General features: G+C 42.1%; 1 protein-coding gene across 4 annotated transcripts in view; it reads right to left on the bottom strand.

Moving 5' to 3' along the window:
* LOC130122742 (equilibrative nucleoside transporter 1-like) overlaps positions 1-16,870 on the bottom strand; it is a 41,944-nt gene that overhangs the window by 11,483 nt on the left and 13,591 nt on the right. For all 4 annotated transcript variants that reach the window (XM_056291747.1, XM_056291745.1, XM_056291744.1 and 1 more), the window contains 7 exons: positions 14,841-15,022; positions 12,454-12,593; positions 10,270-10,404; positions 10,048-10,145; positions 4,461-4,542; positions 3,025-3,098; positions 2,545-2,653 (listed from right to left, as the gene is read on the bottom strand). In XM_056291747.1, coding sequence (XP_056147722.1) covers positions 2,545-2,653; positions 3,025-3,098; positions 4,461-4,542; positions 10,048-10,145; positions 10,270-10,404; positions 12,454-12,593; positions 14,841-15,022 — 820 coding nt within the window. The remainder of the gene's footprint in view (positions 1-2,544; positions 2,654-3,024; positions 3,099-4,460; positions 4,543-10,047; positions 10,146-10,269; positions 10,405-12,453; positions 12,594-14,840; positions 15,023-16,870) is intronic.

Genomic DNA, 16,870 nt, shown 5'->3' with positions numbered 1-16,870 from the left:
ACATATTTCAAGAAGAGGGAGGAACACAGGGTGACGTACAAGAGTGGAGGAAAGTGCACACAGGTGGACTATATCTTATGTAGAAGGCGCCATCTAAAAGGGATTGGAGACTGCAAGGTGGTGACAGGGGAGAGCGTAGCTAGGCAGCATCGGATGGTGGTCTGTAGGATGACTTTGGAGACCAAGAAGAGGAAGCGAGTGAAGACACAGCCGAAGATCAAGTGGTGGAAGTTGAAGAAGGAAGACTGTTGTGTGGAGTTCAGGCAGGAGTTAAGACAGGCACTGGGTGGTAGTGAAGAGTTGCCAGATGGCTGGAAAACCACTGCAGAAATAGTTAGGGAGACAGCTAGGAAGGTACTTGGTGTGTCATCAGGACAGAGGAAGGAAGACAAGGAGACTTGGTGGTGGAATGAGGAAGTACAGCAAATTATACAGAGGAAAAGGTTGGCAAAGAAGAAGTGGGATAGTCAGAGAGATGAAGAAAGTAGACAGGAGTACAAGGAGATGCAGCGTAAAGCAAAGAGAGAGGTGGCAAAGGCAAAGGAAAAGGCGTATGGTGAGTTGTATGACAGATTAGACACTAAGGAAGGAGAAAAGGACTTGTACCGATTGGCTAGACAGAGGGACCAAGCTGCAAAGGATGTGCAGCAAGTTAGGGCGATCAAGGATAGAGATGGAAATGTGCTGACAAGCGAGGAGAGTGTGCTAAGAAGGTGGAAGGAATACTTTGAGGGGCTGGTGAATGAAGAAAATGAGAGAGAGAGAAGGTTGGATGATGTAGGGATAGTGAATCAGGAAGTTCAGCGGATTAGCAAGGAGGAAGTGAGGGCAGCTATGAAGAGGATGAAGAATGGAAAGGCAGTTGGTCCTGATGACATACCTGTGGAGGCATGGAGATGTTTAGGAGAGATGGCAGTGGAGTTTTTAACTAGATTGTTTAACACAATCCTGGAAAGTGAGAGGATGCCTGAGGAGTGGAGAAGAAGCATACTGGTACCGATTTTCAAGAACAAGGGCGATGTGCAGAACTGTAACAACTACAGAGGTATAAAGTTGATCAGCCACAGCATGAAGATTTGGGAAAGAGTAATAGAAGCTAGGTTAAGAGGAGAGGTGACGATCAGCGAGCAGCAGTATGGTTTCATGCCACGAAAGAGCACCACAGATGCGATGTTTGCTTTGAGAATGTTGATTGAGAAGTATAGAGAAGGCCAGAAAGAGTTGCATTGTGTCTTTGTAGATTTAGAGAAAGCTTATGACAGAGTGCCGAGAGAGGAGGTGTGGTATTGTATGAGGAAGTCAGGAGTTGCAGAGAAGTATGTAGGAGTGGTGCAGGATACGTATGAGGGAAGTGTGACAATGGTGAGGTGTGCGGTTGGAATGACAGATGGGTTCAAGGTGGAGGTGGGATTACATCAAGGATCGGCTCTGAGCCCTTTCTTGTTTGCAATGGTGATGGACAGGTTGACGGACAAGATCAGGCAGGAGTCTCCATGGACGATGATGTTCGCGGATGACATAGTGATCTGTAGCGAGAGTAGGGTGCAGGTTGAGGAGAGCCTGGAGAGGTGGAGGTATGCACTGGAGAGAAGAGGAATGAAAGTCAGTAGGAGCAAGACGGAATACTTATGCGTGAATGAGAGAGAGGACAGTGGAATGGTCAGGATGCAAGTAGTGGAGGTGACAAAGGCATTTGAGTTTAAATACTTGGGGTCAACTGTCCAAAGTAACGGGGAGTGCAGTAGAGAGGTGAAAAAGAGAGTGCAGGCAGGTTGGAGTGGGTGGAGAAGTGTGTCAGGAGTGATTTGCGACAGAAGGGTATCAGCAAGAGTTAAAGGGAAAGTTTACAAGATGGTTGTGAGACCAGCTATGTTATATGGTTTGGAGACAGTGGCACTGACGAAAAGACAGGAGGCGGAGCTGGAGGTGGCAGAGTTGAAGATGCTATGATTTTCACTGGGAGTAACGAAGAAGGACAGGATTAGGAACGATTATATTAGAGGGACCGCTCAGGTTGGACGGTTTGGAGACAAAGCAAGAGAGGCAAGATTGAGATGGCTTGGACATGTGTGGAGGAGAGATGCTGAGTATATTGGGAGAAGGATGCTGAATATGGAGCTGCCAGGGAAGAGGAGAAGAGGAAGGCCAAAGAGGAGGTTTATGGATGTGGTGAGGGAAGACATGCAGGTGGCTGGTGTGACAGAGGAAGACGCAGAAGACAGGAAGAAATGGAAACGGATGATCCGCTGTGGCGACCCCTAACGGGAGCAGCCGAAAGTAGTAGTAGACACTTGTGAAACAGATGTAATTAGAGAAAAGTCCTGTTACCCTTTATAGTTTAGGTAGATAAAGGTCTCGGTCACATTTGAGTAAAATAATCCTATTTCTATAAATGTCATAGGATCTTTTTTTTAAAGATATTTTATTTTCACGGACCCCTTGCAATTACACCACGGACCACTAGGGGTCCGCGGACCCCCGGTTGAGAAACACTGGCTTAGATAACTAGCTAGCCTCTTGGTAGAGCACAAAACAGAGACCTACCCCAGGCTCCTTTATCTACTACAGTCGTCTTGACCTCAACTGTAACAGCTGGGAAGGTCCCAATGGTGATGGTGAAGATGAAGCAAACTGACAGAGCCATTACGGAGATCTGAGCAGAGAAGGATAGGTATGCATCGTTAGTGTCATTTATCTTACCAGTTCAGTCTCTGTGACAATGGCACAGCAAATGTAAATGGGTAAATGGGTAATGTGAATGGCAGTGGCAGTCTTTGACTTTGGCTTAGACGTAATTATTATTCTATCTCAGCTCTGTAAACACTGAGTGGCGCTACAGAGTTGATGGGGACGGTGGTGGTTTGATACTTGAGATCAACAGAGGCGGATACTTGTCCGCACTTGAGAAATTCTGTGACCACACGCTGTTACACTGTTTAGCACCACTCTGCTATTAAGGTTGGTCTTTGCAGGGTTCAGCTGGAAGGAAACCTGTAGTCTGTTATAGTGAATAGAACAGTTTACCTGTTTGAAGATACTGAACACAGACACGGAAGTACTGGCCTCCTCTTCTGTTAGACTCACCACCGGTCGCTTTTCTGCTGGGCATTACACACACACACACACACACACACACACACACACACACACACACAAGTAATTATATGTTGGCCAGACAACACGTGAAATCTGACTGTCTACATCTGTGTGGCTATGCACAAGGGTGCAAATAACTTGGCCCTTCAGACAGGCATTGTGGTAGCATACTCAGTTAGCTACATTGGGGTGGGGTGGGGTTGGGGGGTTCAGCGCCACTTCTTGTCAGTAGGCCTAAAATTCCTGAGAGGGCTCCAAGATGTGTGCACACAGATACATAACTGTTACATAACATGAAATTCTAACACACACACATGAAATTCCACACACTAGTAATTAACTTCACAAAATCATGCTGCCCACAACCAAGTCACTCCTCTCATTACACACACTCACAAACACTCAGTGGTTTGGCTTTCATGGTTATGTTTACCGCTGTGTCGTTCCGTTGGCTGTAGAGTAGACAGAGAGACTACACAACTGGCCATAACAACCCAGATAATGGATCACTACGCCAGGCTTCAAGTTAACGTTAAGTTCATTTGACTCTTGATCTTGTACGAGTTCAAAGATTTCCCCCCCTATGTCCAGACAGAATTACTACGCAGTGGACAGAACTGTCAGGCACACTATGTACAGAGAACACGTGTCCAGGGGTATTTATCTATTATAACTTAAACAATCATGATTATTTTTGCTTAATATCATTCTAACCATTAATCACTAACTATAAGACAAATTGTGATTAATTAAAAATATGTTAATGCAGCTTGTATATATTATAATTAATATCTTGACTTTTTCCAACAATTAACAAACAATCTATCCATCCATCCATCCATTATCCGAACCGCTTATCCTGCTTTCAGGGTCACGAGGATGCTGGAGCCTATCCCAGCAGTCATTGGGCGGCAGGCGGGGAGACACCCTGGACAGGCCACCAGACTATCACACAGGGCCGACATACACACACACACCCACCCACATTCACGCACATTCACACCTAGGGACAATTTAGCATGGCCGATTCATCTGACTTACATGTCTTTGGACTGTGGGAGGAAACCGGAGCCCCCCGAGGAAACGCCGCAGACACGGGGAGAACATGCAAACTACACACAGAAGACGAGCCGGGACGACCCCCAAGGTTGGACTACCCTGGGGCTCGAACCCAGGACCTTCTTGCTGTGAGGTGACTGTGCTAACCACCACGCCACCGTGCCGCCCCCAAACAATCTAAATGAAAAAAAAGCTTCATATTCAATGATCATTAGTTAAGATACTATTAGTTATTTTTAATGTAAACAGAAAGCACGATACTGTAAGTGAGTACACATCATTGTCGAACCTGTGCTCATGTGTACCTTTCTTGAGCAAGTCCATCTTGTTCTCCTCGTCACTGCAGGACCTAGATCCGCTGCTCTCCGTATAATACTGGAAAAACTCCTGTTGACAAAAAAAAAAACATGGACGAATTCAAGTTAGCCATCCAGCATGTAGTATGTATGAATGGATGTAGAGATGACATGCAATCCTAACTAATGGGGAAAATTACACATGAATTTAACATGTCAGTATGAAGAATGACTACGAATGACACCCGTCTAGATGCAAAGTTTACAAGGGCTTCATAAAAAAGGCACAGAAATGGCACACTTAAATATATAGTGAAGCAAAAACTTCAACATATTCGAACAAAAACATATTCAACAAGAGTTTAAACAACCGAACCCCCAAACGGTTTCAAAGTTTGTCAGCCGTCAAATAAACCAAACACGAGATGTGTGATTATAACTTTGCAACTTAGCAAATATGCAACTTCCACCAAAGTTGTAGGCTTCCTTATTCCTAAAAGTATTGATGGAATACCTGCTGGACAAATTTCTTTATCCGAAAACAAAAATCAGTGACATCTTCAACCTCTGCTGCCTCAGGAAAGATGCCTGACCCACCACCGTGGCTTTTGCTGAGGAGAGCAATGAGCAGGCTAGAAACAACATTAAAGCTAACGCTAGCTGCAGCACTGATTGTCAGTAACATTCACAACTTTGACAATCATGGCAGTCTCTAAGATGCCTGTTGTATTCTTCTTTGCCATCCACTTCCCAGGTGAAACCGATAACTATTTTTTTTCCCCATCACTATATCAGAACATGGAGCATTTGTGCTGGGTGACAGGACACACATCACTATCTTTGTGATAGTGATTTTTAGTGGGAATGTCACCACAGATGCACACTTGTATCTCTCTATATTTAGTGCAAATGCGAGAGCATCCATCAATGGCTGAAATCATCAGTGTTGACCCATTCAGCGAAAAATAGTGAGAGCGAGGGGTAAGACATACAACAAAGGTCACTGGCTGGATTTGAACCAGCGATGGTTGCGACCATATGGTATGCGCTCTAACCTTTCAGCTACGGAGGCGCCCCTCAGCCAAAGATAGTAACTTAACAAAGACTAATTGATGTGACTATCTTCAAGATTTCCGTTTTAATAGGTATGTGTATATATATATATAAACATTTTCAACACTGCCTCAAATTTTGGTGTGCAGAATGATCACCTTTACATAAAAATCCCCAATTAATTTTCATGACAGTCGTTAAGCTTTCCTGTCAAGGAGAATATGGGAAAAAATACAAGATAATGCTTTTACGTGCATAGTTTGTGGGATATGAGTAAGCATAGCAAGAAGGGATACAGCTTTGTCATGTTGCAGCTGACAGTGTGGAAGGTTTATGAGACTGTCTTGATGCATGCTCAATAATCCAGGAAAGAAAATCAAAGAAGGTTGAATCAGTTCATCTGGATACAATGTTTATTGACAGACAGGTTTCATCACTCAACTAAGTGACATCTTCAGTCTAAACTGACTGCAGGTATCCCGACCCCTTATAAACACACAGGCCCAAAACAGGCCCTGGTTAAGCGTGGTTATCCTAACTGGGCGTTTGCCAAAGCCAGGAAGACGCCCCAACAGTGCACCAGCCATTCGAAGAGAGGAGGACAACAGCTGCCTAAGCATAAACCAGTGGTGATTCTGTATGTGGCGGGAGTGTCGGAAAAGCTGAGAAGTGTATTTTCCAAACATCGTGTCTCAGTTGCTTTCAAACCCCAAAACATGCTGCATCAGAAGTTGGTCCATCCCAAGGATCGGGTCCCCTGGTACAAACAGAGCAAGTTCCAGGAGGATTGCTGTAACTCGTAAGATGGGGAAACTAAACAGATGCTGGCCAAGAGGATGGCACAACACAGGAGAGCTAACACGTCAGGCCAGGACTCTGCAGTCTACAACCATCTACAGGCCAGTGGCCACTCTTTCAAGGTTGAGGATCAGCACATCCTTGATAGGGAGGAACTCTGGTTTGAACGGGGAGTCAAAGAGGCCATCTATGTGAAGAGGGAACGACCAACTGGGGGGAGGGGGGGGGGCTAAAAATACATCTGTCACCGTCTTACATTGCTGTGATTGCAACCACTCAAATCCATGTGAGTAGTACACATGGCCATTGAAACTCTAGTTAATGGTCACGCCCATATTTGCACATGAAACTGGTCGTTGGTTTCGGTCGTTATGCAACTGTATTGTACTGTATTGTTTATAAGGGTGGGGATACCTGCAGTCAGTTTAGACTGAAGATGTCACTTAGTTGAGTGATGAAATGTAGTATCTGTCAATAAACATCGTATCCAGATGAACTGATTCAACCTTCTTTGATTTATGAGATTTTATTGAGGAAAGGTATGTAAGGTTTTTAGGTTTAATTTAAATCAAAATTTAAGACAAGTTTCAAAGCTACAAGGCCAACAAAAGATCAGGCCGGGAAAATGCGTTAAATCAAATGAACCATGTTACCATGGCATGGACTATTCATTTATCAAGAGGAACCAGGACCATCTAAATGTCATTTTGGATACTGTACTGTTTTGTACCAAGTTGGACATCCCCCTACATGGGCACAGGGAAAATGCTGATGCTCTCAATAAAGGAAACTTGTGCAAATGTGATCCACAGATCCAAAATCATCTAGAGAAGCTGCCCAAAACGGAACTTTGACGAGCCCAGATGTTCGATATTAGCTGCTGAAGTCAGCAGCTTCCTTGCTGTTGTGCAAGATCAAAGCAGAAGTCTGTGAAACAACAGGCACCTATTATGTCCTTATGGCAGACAAATACATGGACGAGTCAAAGCATGAACTCTTAACTGTTTGTGTGAGATATGTTCACGCAGGGAAAATAAAAGAACGGGCAATTGAGTTCATGGACACTAGTGACTTGAGCATAAGTGGTATTTCAGACAAGATATTACATGTGATTGAATCACTGCAACTTGACCCATCTCTGCATTGGTTTCAGTTTCGACTGGGCCTCCGTTATGTCAGTAGACAAAGGAGGTGTGCATGTGATTCTAAACGAACTTTTCCTCAAGCCGTTATGTCCACCGTAATTCTCACAGACTGAAGTTGGTACTCTGCAGCATCAAAGGTGTCTGGGCACATTAGCACATTCTTTGATACACTGAACAATATAGTGCACAATTTCATGACAGACAGCAACAGACACTCAAGGTTTGTGGAAGTGCAAAAAGAGCTCCATCCAGGACACCCATGCTTGGAACTTGAGCGATCCATAGACACACACTGGATGGAGCTACAAATCCGAAGCAGTGAGCATAATACTAACGTTACTCGATGTAATATTAGAAGGACTTGCTGAGTGTTCTGAAAGCAGCAATCAGAGAAAGGTTGAGGGGCAGTCCCTGCTCCAACAAATACACACAAAAAAGCTCATATTTTTACTCGTCACATTTGGGAAATTATTTCAGAGAAGCGATTTTGCCACACAGGGTTTACAAAGCCCAACTTTGTCAGTCTCTGAGTGCATCGACCTAATTGAGGGACTAAAAGAGAGCTTTGCCCAGTTTAGAGACATTTCAGAGTGTGATGTTGAACAAGTGATGACGCTAACCGAAGAGCTATTAGAAATAATGAAATCATGAGCTGAGACATCACAGCTGGGACCAGAGGGAGAAGGCTCCTGGCAAGGCTTGCGGGACATGTGGTCACAACTACTTTTAGAAATGCAACCAGTGTTAGAAATGGTGACTTAAGACACATCTGTAATGATATCCTTGAAAGACAGCTGACAGAGCTGGACAATCGTTTCCAGGAGGATCAGTATGGAATAATGAGGGCAGCAGCAACTTTTCTCCCACAGTCTAAGACATATGCACAGGTGAAGTCTCTGCGGACCCCATGTGATCCTATCACATCTCGATTGAGGATGCTGAATTATGAGTATTCATCAAGCAACTGTGTTGGAAAGTAGCCAATGGGCTGGAATTTCCACCCCTCATGGAAGTATTGGACTTTTGTGCTCCTGACATTTTTCCAAACCTCAACAAACTTATTTCGAGTCATCATCACTCTTCCCATGACATCTTGTAGTGTTGAGAGACTGTTTGCCACTGCTGGTCGGATTAAAACAGACCTCAGAGCATCCATGAGTACTACTCGTCTCAACAACCTGGCCCTCTTGTCCTTTGAAAAGGAACACTGACTCTCGGGACTATGATGAGATCATCTCTGTATTCAACGTCAAACCCAGGCGTTTGAGCCTTATTTTGTAGGCCATGTAAACAACAAAGGTAAGCCTGTTGTTTTACTCATTTTTCACTGCTTCATATTTGCCTGTGAAAGGATTTTACATTAAATAATGGTGTGCTGTGTATTAGCTGTATAGGCCTACTGTTAATAGGCTACATTGTTTATCTTAAATGAGTTGCCCATCTTTTCGCACAGAAACTGAATTTCAACCAGATTTCATTGTAAGTGGTACATTTAATAGAAATTAAGGAATGTGTTGTTCTTTCTCAATTCAAACAATGCCCGGCTTGGTGTTTTCATTCTTTGATTTCTTTTTATTGCCGTTTGTGTAAACAGCGGCTCATACATTTGCTGTTACTCGTGAGCTGACCATGGTACTGAAGCAACAATGGCTGTAATGAATGCACAAGGGATATGTTACATGTGCGATCCTCTCTGATGTATGCTATGTCATGCAGTATGTTAACGCCTTCTCTGCTGTTTGGGTTTATGTTTAGTTGCCACTTTGTGCAATAAAAGGGTTAATTAACAGTGTCATGCACTGTAGAGCCAATGTGCTGCCATTTCTGCCAGTGCAAATATAGTTTAGCCTGAATAGGATATGATAGACAGGTTTTCATCTATTCTGTTGTGTACAGCCTTTTTAGAGCTCTGTTGAGTGAGCATGTCATATAGGCATTGTTTTGCCCTTATTGCCTTTGAAATGCTGATTGTTGCAAAGTAAAATTGTCGCTGTTTTTTTTCAGTTTTTCTAGGTTTTTCCTTTTTTCTACTTAAATGTTGTTGTCTTGGGGGAGGGGGAAAGAAGACCCACCCTCTTTTGTACTGGCCCACCCAAAATACAATTTCTGCCTACGCCACTGCCACAAACGTATGCAAGAGCATCTCTTCTACCCTTGGCAAAATGAAGCCAAACACATGCTTTGTGTGAAAAACTCACCAAGACAAACTCTTTCAAAGAGTGAATGAGTCCGAACTGCAGCTTCTTAGTTATAAGAGTAACTTTTGCCACACTTTGCGAATGAATTTTGGATGAACGAAGAAAAAAAAAAGAAGGGGATATTTCTTTGCAGGTCTAGAGAAGAATGAGTGTTTGCATGTCTCAGGGGTATGTCACTGCACAAAGTCTAAGGACCACTGGTCTTTTAAAGTACTGTTGGCAAACCAAGTACACACCTCAAAAGCCTACAGTTGTGTTAGGAAGAGTAAGTACAAGTCTGGCTGCCTGGGTAGTGTGAGGTAGAGCAGAGGGGGTCCAATGGAGGGTACTGTGATACAGTGTGTAGCTTTTAGGATGAAACAGGTGAGAGACAGACAGAGGATAAGCAGTATGTGGTCTTACCATTTTTGGCAGAGTGATGTAGGACATTATGGCCAATAGAATCACCACGCAGGCTGTGATGAAGTAGCCAAATGCACTGTCCTGCAGGGCTGAGCCACCTACACAAACAGAAAGAAGAAGAGATAGAGATGAATAGTGTTGACCATGTTCAGCATGGAGGGTGTGTGTGTGTGTGTGTGTGTGTGTGTGTGTGTGTGTGTGTGTGTGTGTGTGCGCACGTACTGGCCAGAGCACAAATCATTGAGAAAGCGGCAAAGGTCCCAGCCAGCCCCTGTCCGCTCATGATGGGAGTAGTGTAGGAGGCAGGCAGCAGCCCTGTCAGCCCAAAGAGACTGCTCTGGAGAATTGCACCAAAGGCTGAGAAAAGAGGGGTGGAAGGAGAGAGGTTGGGTGTTGAACACCACTATATTTTAAACCAAATTCAAACTGAAATAAAAAAAAGAGATGTTAAAGAATGTCAAACTAGAGACAAACTGTCTCAATGCGGGTCAGTAAAAAACGGTGCCTGGTAACGGAGGCCCAGAAGGAATTAACTACAAGTAGGGGTGGCTGATATGAACTAAAATCTATTTCATGCACTTTCCCTCTGCTTAAATGATAACAATATATCACGACAAAGAAAAAAAGTTCTGTATCAGTTTTTACGAACCTTTTTATAATAACAGATGACAGAAGATTTACACAATATAAAAACAATACATATTAACTGAATAAAGTACAATGTAAAATTAGATAAGAAAATGAAAATTATTATTGCTGCATTGAAAGTGAATATTTTTCCTCCAAAATGTTAAAAGTGTCATTCTTTTACAGTCATAATGAAATCCAAACTGTTACAAACTGTAACCTTATCAATAATCAAACTGAAACTAAAGCTGATCAATACAAACAAATCAAAAATAATTTTTTTCAACAGAATCCTGCAATATGTGATGATTTTTGGGGATAAATACTGGTGCTTTCATGAGATATTTACACACAATAACATTTTGCAGAAAAATCATCGGTTAAGTAATGTGGCTCAAGAAGGTAGAGGCACTCATCTTTCATTTCACTCAGAACTAAGTTCAGAAAAACGAATGACTTTACTGTCATACAGCCTCTTTAAGACCGGGAAAAGACGACATTTAAAGCTGTTGTTGGCAACTTTGGAGAAATGATCAAGAATTTGAAAGCAAACAAAAAATAATCCACCCCATGCCTCTCTGCTCCCTCTCCTTCTTAATTTGTTGTCCAAATTCAGGCCTGTGAAGTTTTGGCAAAGAGCAAATTATCCACAACATCTTGAGGCTATATCATATTATTATGATAACCAAAATCCCAGACAGTGTCCAAACTCATAATATCACTATATTTATACCATATCAATATGTGATATGCTTCAACTACAAGAGGGGGATGAAAACAAAGGCTTTTTCCATTACTGGGAACATGCAGAATGTTTTACATAATTATTGCATAACCACTACGTTCTTTATCTCCTGACGTCTCGCCCAAAGAGTGATGCACACTCCAAGAATTTCTCTGGAAGGATTCCCAATTCAAGACCTTTCAATTATCAACGGAGACCATACAATAGGAACATGTGGTTTGGGCAGCAAATCCAAAGTTCAATTAACTGAAGAAAGCTTGTAGTGTGTGCGCGTCTACCTAAACTCTATATGGAAGAATGTACCGATGTCAATATCAAAGCTCTGAGTTCACAACATACTCCTCTCTAAACCAAACAAAATGGGCTGGTCTTCATCAGGAACTGCGGGTTAGGATTGAACCAACAGGTGTAAGAAGGGGGGGGGTCAACCTGTCCCTGCTGTTCTTATATGTATTTTAAATAAACCAAAACGGTGTGACAGAAAAGTCTGTGTTCTGAAGCACAGTATGGAGTAAAGCAATGATGTTTCTGTGTGTGAGTGTGAGTGTGAGGAATCTCATGTGCACATTGGGAATTTCCCACCAGATGATTCTGAGCTAAGCCATAGGTAAGTGCGTTCATATGTCCTGGGGTTCTTTAGATCAGTGTTTCTCAGCTCCAGTCTTCTGTACCTTCACTACAACTGGTTTTCTAATCTCTCAGGTGTTGCAGCCTTCTAATCAGGTGGGTATCTTCACCTGAGACAACAGGTGAAGATACTCAACTACCTGGCTGAAAAGAAAAACAGCAATAATAAGGGTCACCAAGGACCACAGTTGAAAACCAACGCTTTAGAGTACGTTTATTTTTTTTATATAAATAAACTTGGCATACGCTGCTTAACACTACCATCATTAAAAGAAATATAATTGTAAACATTAAGATTATTGTTGTTACTGATAGTGATGGAGGGGGGTTGCGGACACAGTGGAAGAGAAAGAAAACCCAGGAGCTTTGAGTGTCTATGCGTTCGCCACTCAGTGCTCTCCACTTACAGTTGATGCAGATGATTTTGATCATGGTCAGGGAAAAGAAGGGCAGCGGTGACACATCCACCTTGACCAAAATGGCCGTCAGCAAGAATACCACCAGGATGACCATTAGACTACCTAATATCCTCAGCTTCTGGGGAATCCTGAGAGAGAGAGAGAGAGAGAGAGAGAGAGAGAGAGAGAGAGAGAGAGAGAGAGAGAGAGAGAGAGAGAGAGAGAGAGAGAGAGAGAGAGAGAGAAAGACAGACAGAGAGAGAGAGAGAGAGAGAGAGAGAGAGAGAGAAAGACAGACAGAGAGAGAGAGAGAGAGAGAGAGAGAGAGAGAGAGAGAGAGAGAGAGAGAGAGAGAGAGAGAGAGAGAAAGACAGACAGAGAGAGAGAGAGAGAGCGCATTGAGGAAAAGAAAAGTGGTGGGAAAGGAAGGAAGGAAGGGGGGGAGGAAGGAAAAAAAAAACCACAGGAGGTGATGGTTGGAATAGGGGGTGTAAAAAGTTGAAGGGGCGGGCAGAAAAGATGAAAAAGATGAATAGCATTCCTGGGTGTATTTTTGGAGGGTTTAGGGGATCGGCCATGGCTGAGTCCACACTAGACCTTTCTATCCATTTCTAATTAAAGCAAACATTCCAGAGGCATACAGATGTACACACAAACAGAGGATCATGTAACCTATGTGTGGCACTGGGTGATTGAGGGTTAACCAGTGGGGTGAGAGGGGTAGAGGAGAGCAAAGGGTTAAGGGTTAGGTAGAGTCAAAGGTGGTGCTGAGCAAGTTGTAATAGGCCATATTTTACATCTCACTCTTTTCACATCTCATCTCAACATAATGGACTGAATTTTAAAATTGCTTTTTATGGATATTCAATAAATTGTGGCACTTTTCACAAATCTACACCCAGACTCTTGGGAACAAGATATACTGTTCAAGACCACGTTAAGTACTTACAGAAATCGTGATTTGTTGCTGCCTCTTTCCCTTTATTTCTATTTTCCCCTTATTAATTATGTTTCAACACAAGAAAGGATAAGTGATGTGATATCACAGCTGGCTTCTTTCTTTTAACAGCTCTTCACCAAAGAAAATGAGTAGCAGTATCAGTCAGGTCACTATCATTACTTAAATTACCCTATTTTAATGGGCTGGTTACTCTCAAGGCCTTTGATCACCAAGTCTGATATTTTTATAAGATGACAATACAAAATCAGCATGTTTTTTTCTATTGAAATAAATGACTGTTCACAGCTGTGCAACAGGTTGGCAGCTGGTCTGCAAGCTTCCATAGATTTAAGTGAGTTGTGTTTGTTTCTGCAAGTAAACATCTATATATATATGTATATATATATAAAGTGAGAGTGTATGTTTGTATGTTCACTTAAAACTCCATAAATACTCATTGTAGAACAAAAACAAAGGTATCTTTAGAATCGGCACTTTCCAAGGATTGCAGTTAGAAAAATATTTCAAAAGCCAAGTAAAAAAATTTGATTTGTTTGTGAAATTGAGTTTCTTTTGCGCGCTCTGCTTCTTTTTCTGTCCCTTTACAGCAGCCCCTCCCTGTAAGCCATCCATCGTCTCACAGTGCCACCGAGTGGCGATGGAGTGTAGTGTCCACAAACGAAACATCTCCCCCATTACCAATGGAAATACTACTATGTCATTATGACTGAACTTAGCCGAAGCGGCTTTAAACATTTTCCACCTGGAGAAGCAAGCGAAAAAAAAAAAAAAACTGACCTCCAGACGAACCACATACAACTTAAAAAAAAAAAGACAAGAAAAGAAATTCAAATACTGGAGCACAATTTGGTGGGTTTGTAAAATGACAAGTCAGGCTTCTTAGACTGTGAAATTGCAATTGGTGATGATGGACTTTTGATTGTTGATGTTTACCATAAACCAACACAGACTTTTAAAGCGACTGGAATAAATCTTTCTGCTCCATGTTTCTCACACGGCCAGTGGTATTTAGCGGCCTCCAGAACTGGTAGTGCAGAAAAGCTTTCTATCCTCGCGCCAAATAGTAAGACACGCAACATGGTTTACCCTGAGGCGTTTGAGCACTGAGTGATTAATACACACATTGGCAAAGAAGCTTGATGAATGGATTGAAAATTATAACATTTGATCATTTTTGTTAATAGCATTAGTTTATTCTACATTCGTTTATCACATGTATCATATAATAAATTATCCTATATTTCATCATCAATTATATTGTAAAAGATCAGATTGTGTTGGCGGTTTTGGTGAGAACATTTTCCCCGAGCAACAACAGGTACCTCTGCTAGTTTTAGACATAAAACAAAAACATGCTGCACAAAGGCCTGTGGTCATTAGAGTAAATCTATTACCCAGCAATCTATCCAGCACTTGTTTACATGGTGGGATGTACCTCTGGTGTATGAACGAGTTGAGGCAGGTGAAGATGAGCAGAGGTACCATGGCACACAGCGTCATCACATTGTTAAACTTCGACTCCAGGACGTTCCGAGTGTCCTGGCCATTCAGGGTCCCGTTAGACGTGTGATTGGAGGAGACTTCAATAGGCTGGTCTCTCAGCCTACTGGTGAAATACTGGGGAGAGAGAGTGGAGACATGTACTTCTTTTTCATGAATGGTTAACAGTTCTGCCCTTTTCAAATAATTAGCTGTGAAACATCATTTAACGTTGGACCGAAACTGCATGCAATCATCTCCTTCTAATGTATACAAGTATAAAAAGTAGAATACAGTTTTTCTGTTTTTCTTTTTAAGAGATCGACCTTGTTCAGCTTTCTCAGCTGATGTTTTTTCTGATACTCATGATGTCAGACACCCTCATTTACATACAGCCTATCAGATCACATCATCAAATTATGAAATACCGCCCACCTTACCGCCAACCCTTGCTTGTTCTTGTCAATCAAAGGCCCACTTATGAATATTTATGAGGACAAGACCACTCCCATACAGGTCTTGAGACGTTTGAGAACGATTATGGATATAGGTATAAAAAACACCAACAATATTAGTCATTTACAAATAAAAAATATTTGCTGCATTTTATTATGCCATGTTCAAGGTGTTTAGACATGAAAAGTTAGAGCTTATGAATTATTTCAGTCCAACTTTAACGTTATTTGAGTCAAACGTACCTCCTGCCCACTAGGGGTGTAACGGTACACATATTCGAACTGAAAAATTTCGGTATGAGTCTCTCGGTTCAGCATGCACATGTACCGAATGAATACAGCATTGTTTTAACCACTGCACGTGCAGAGCTTTTTTGTGTGTGAAATTTAATTCAAAACTCCCATGCCCCCCCCCAGCAACTTTCACAAAGGGCCGAATGTTGTATATTCAGCCACCCCACAAAGCATGCACAGACACACGCACACGCCACAAAGAGATATCCATTAATTTAGTACAGCGCAGCCTTGTAGCTATGGTGAACGCAGATAAACCAGAGCTTGAAGATCCAGTACTACAGTTCAAGTACAGTTACTTTTTTTAAATGCTGCACCTTAATGGTTATTTATTTTATTAAATTTTTCACACAACTGTGTCGCAAATTGTGGTCACTCACTCACTCATGCAAATTGTGGTCACTCATTCACAACCTGAGAGGGACGCTTAATAGGGACGTTTAGTAGGACGCGATCGCAACTCCAACAGGTGCACTGTGGGTTTGAACAGTTTCGTGCTTTATTTATTTGAGAAAATATTTATGTTGCACAGTTCTAATGTGAAGCTGAAAGCTGCTAATGGGAATGCAAGTATACTACAGTTCAAGTAGTTAATTATGCTGCACCTTAATTGATGTTTATTTTATTATAGTTTTTATTTATTTGAGAGAATATTTATTTTGATTTACTTTTAAGTAAATTTTGCTTTTTTATTAGTAGGTTGCAGCCGATTCCAGCAGTACTGACAGACTTTTTTTTTTTTAAGAAAGACAGAGCCATACCCTAGTTTGCTCGGTAAACTACCGTTTAATAAAAAAGAAAAAAAAGAAGCCATTTTATGTTTTCTTTTCCCCACACTACACTGAAAACATACCGAACGGCGACTTCAAAATCGTGGTACATACCGAACTGTGATTTTTGTGTACCGTTACATCCCTACTGCCCATCAACTTGCAGCGGCACAAGAGGAAACCGTTTCCATCCAAACAAGATTAAAGCAGTTTAAGCAAAGGAAAAAAAAAACTGGATCTAAGAGTGTCTTCAGGGCTAGAAGTCAGGGGGGCAAAGAACTCACAATAATGACAGAAAGACACTTGAGTTTAACCAATAGGATGCCAACATTCCCTGTGTAACAATGTGATAATCCAGTTGACCTTCATTCAAATGGAGCTTTGTACTGGAAGCTGCAAACCCCGAGGCCACCAAAATCACTAAGATTCAGATTTTCCATTGCATTTAGCCGCTGTCTAAGAATTAA

This window comes from Lampris incognitus, chromosome 13 (assembly GCF_029633865.1).
Source record: "Lampris incognitus isolate fLamInc1 chromosome 13, fLamInc1.hap2, whole genome shotgun sequence".
NCBI lineage: Eukaryota > Metazoa > Chordata > Actinopteri > Lampriformes > Lampridae > Lampris > Lampris incognitus.
This window is presented reverse-complemented; position numbering and strand designations above follow the sequence as displayed.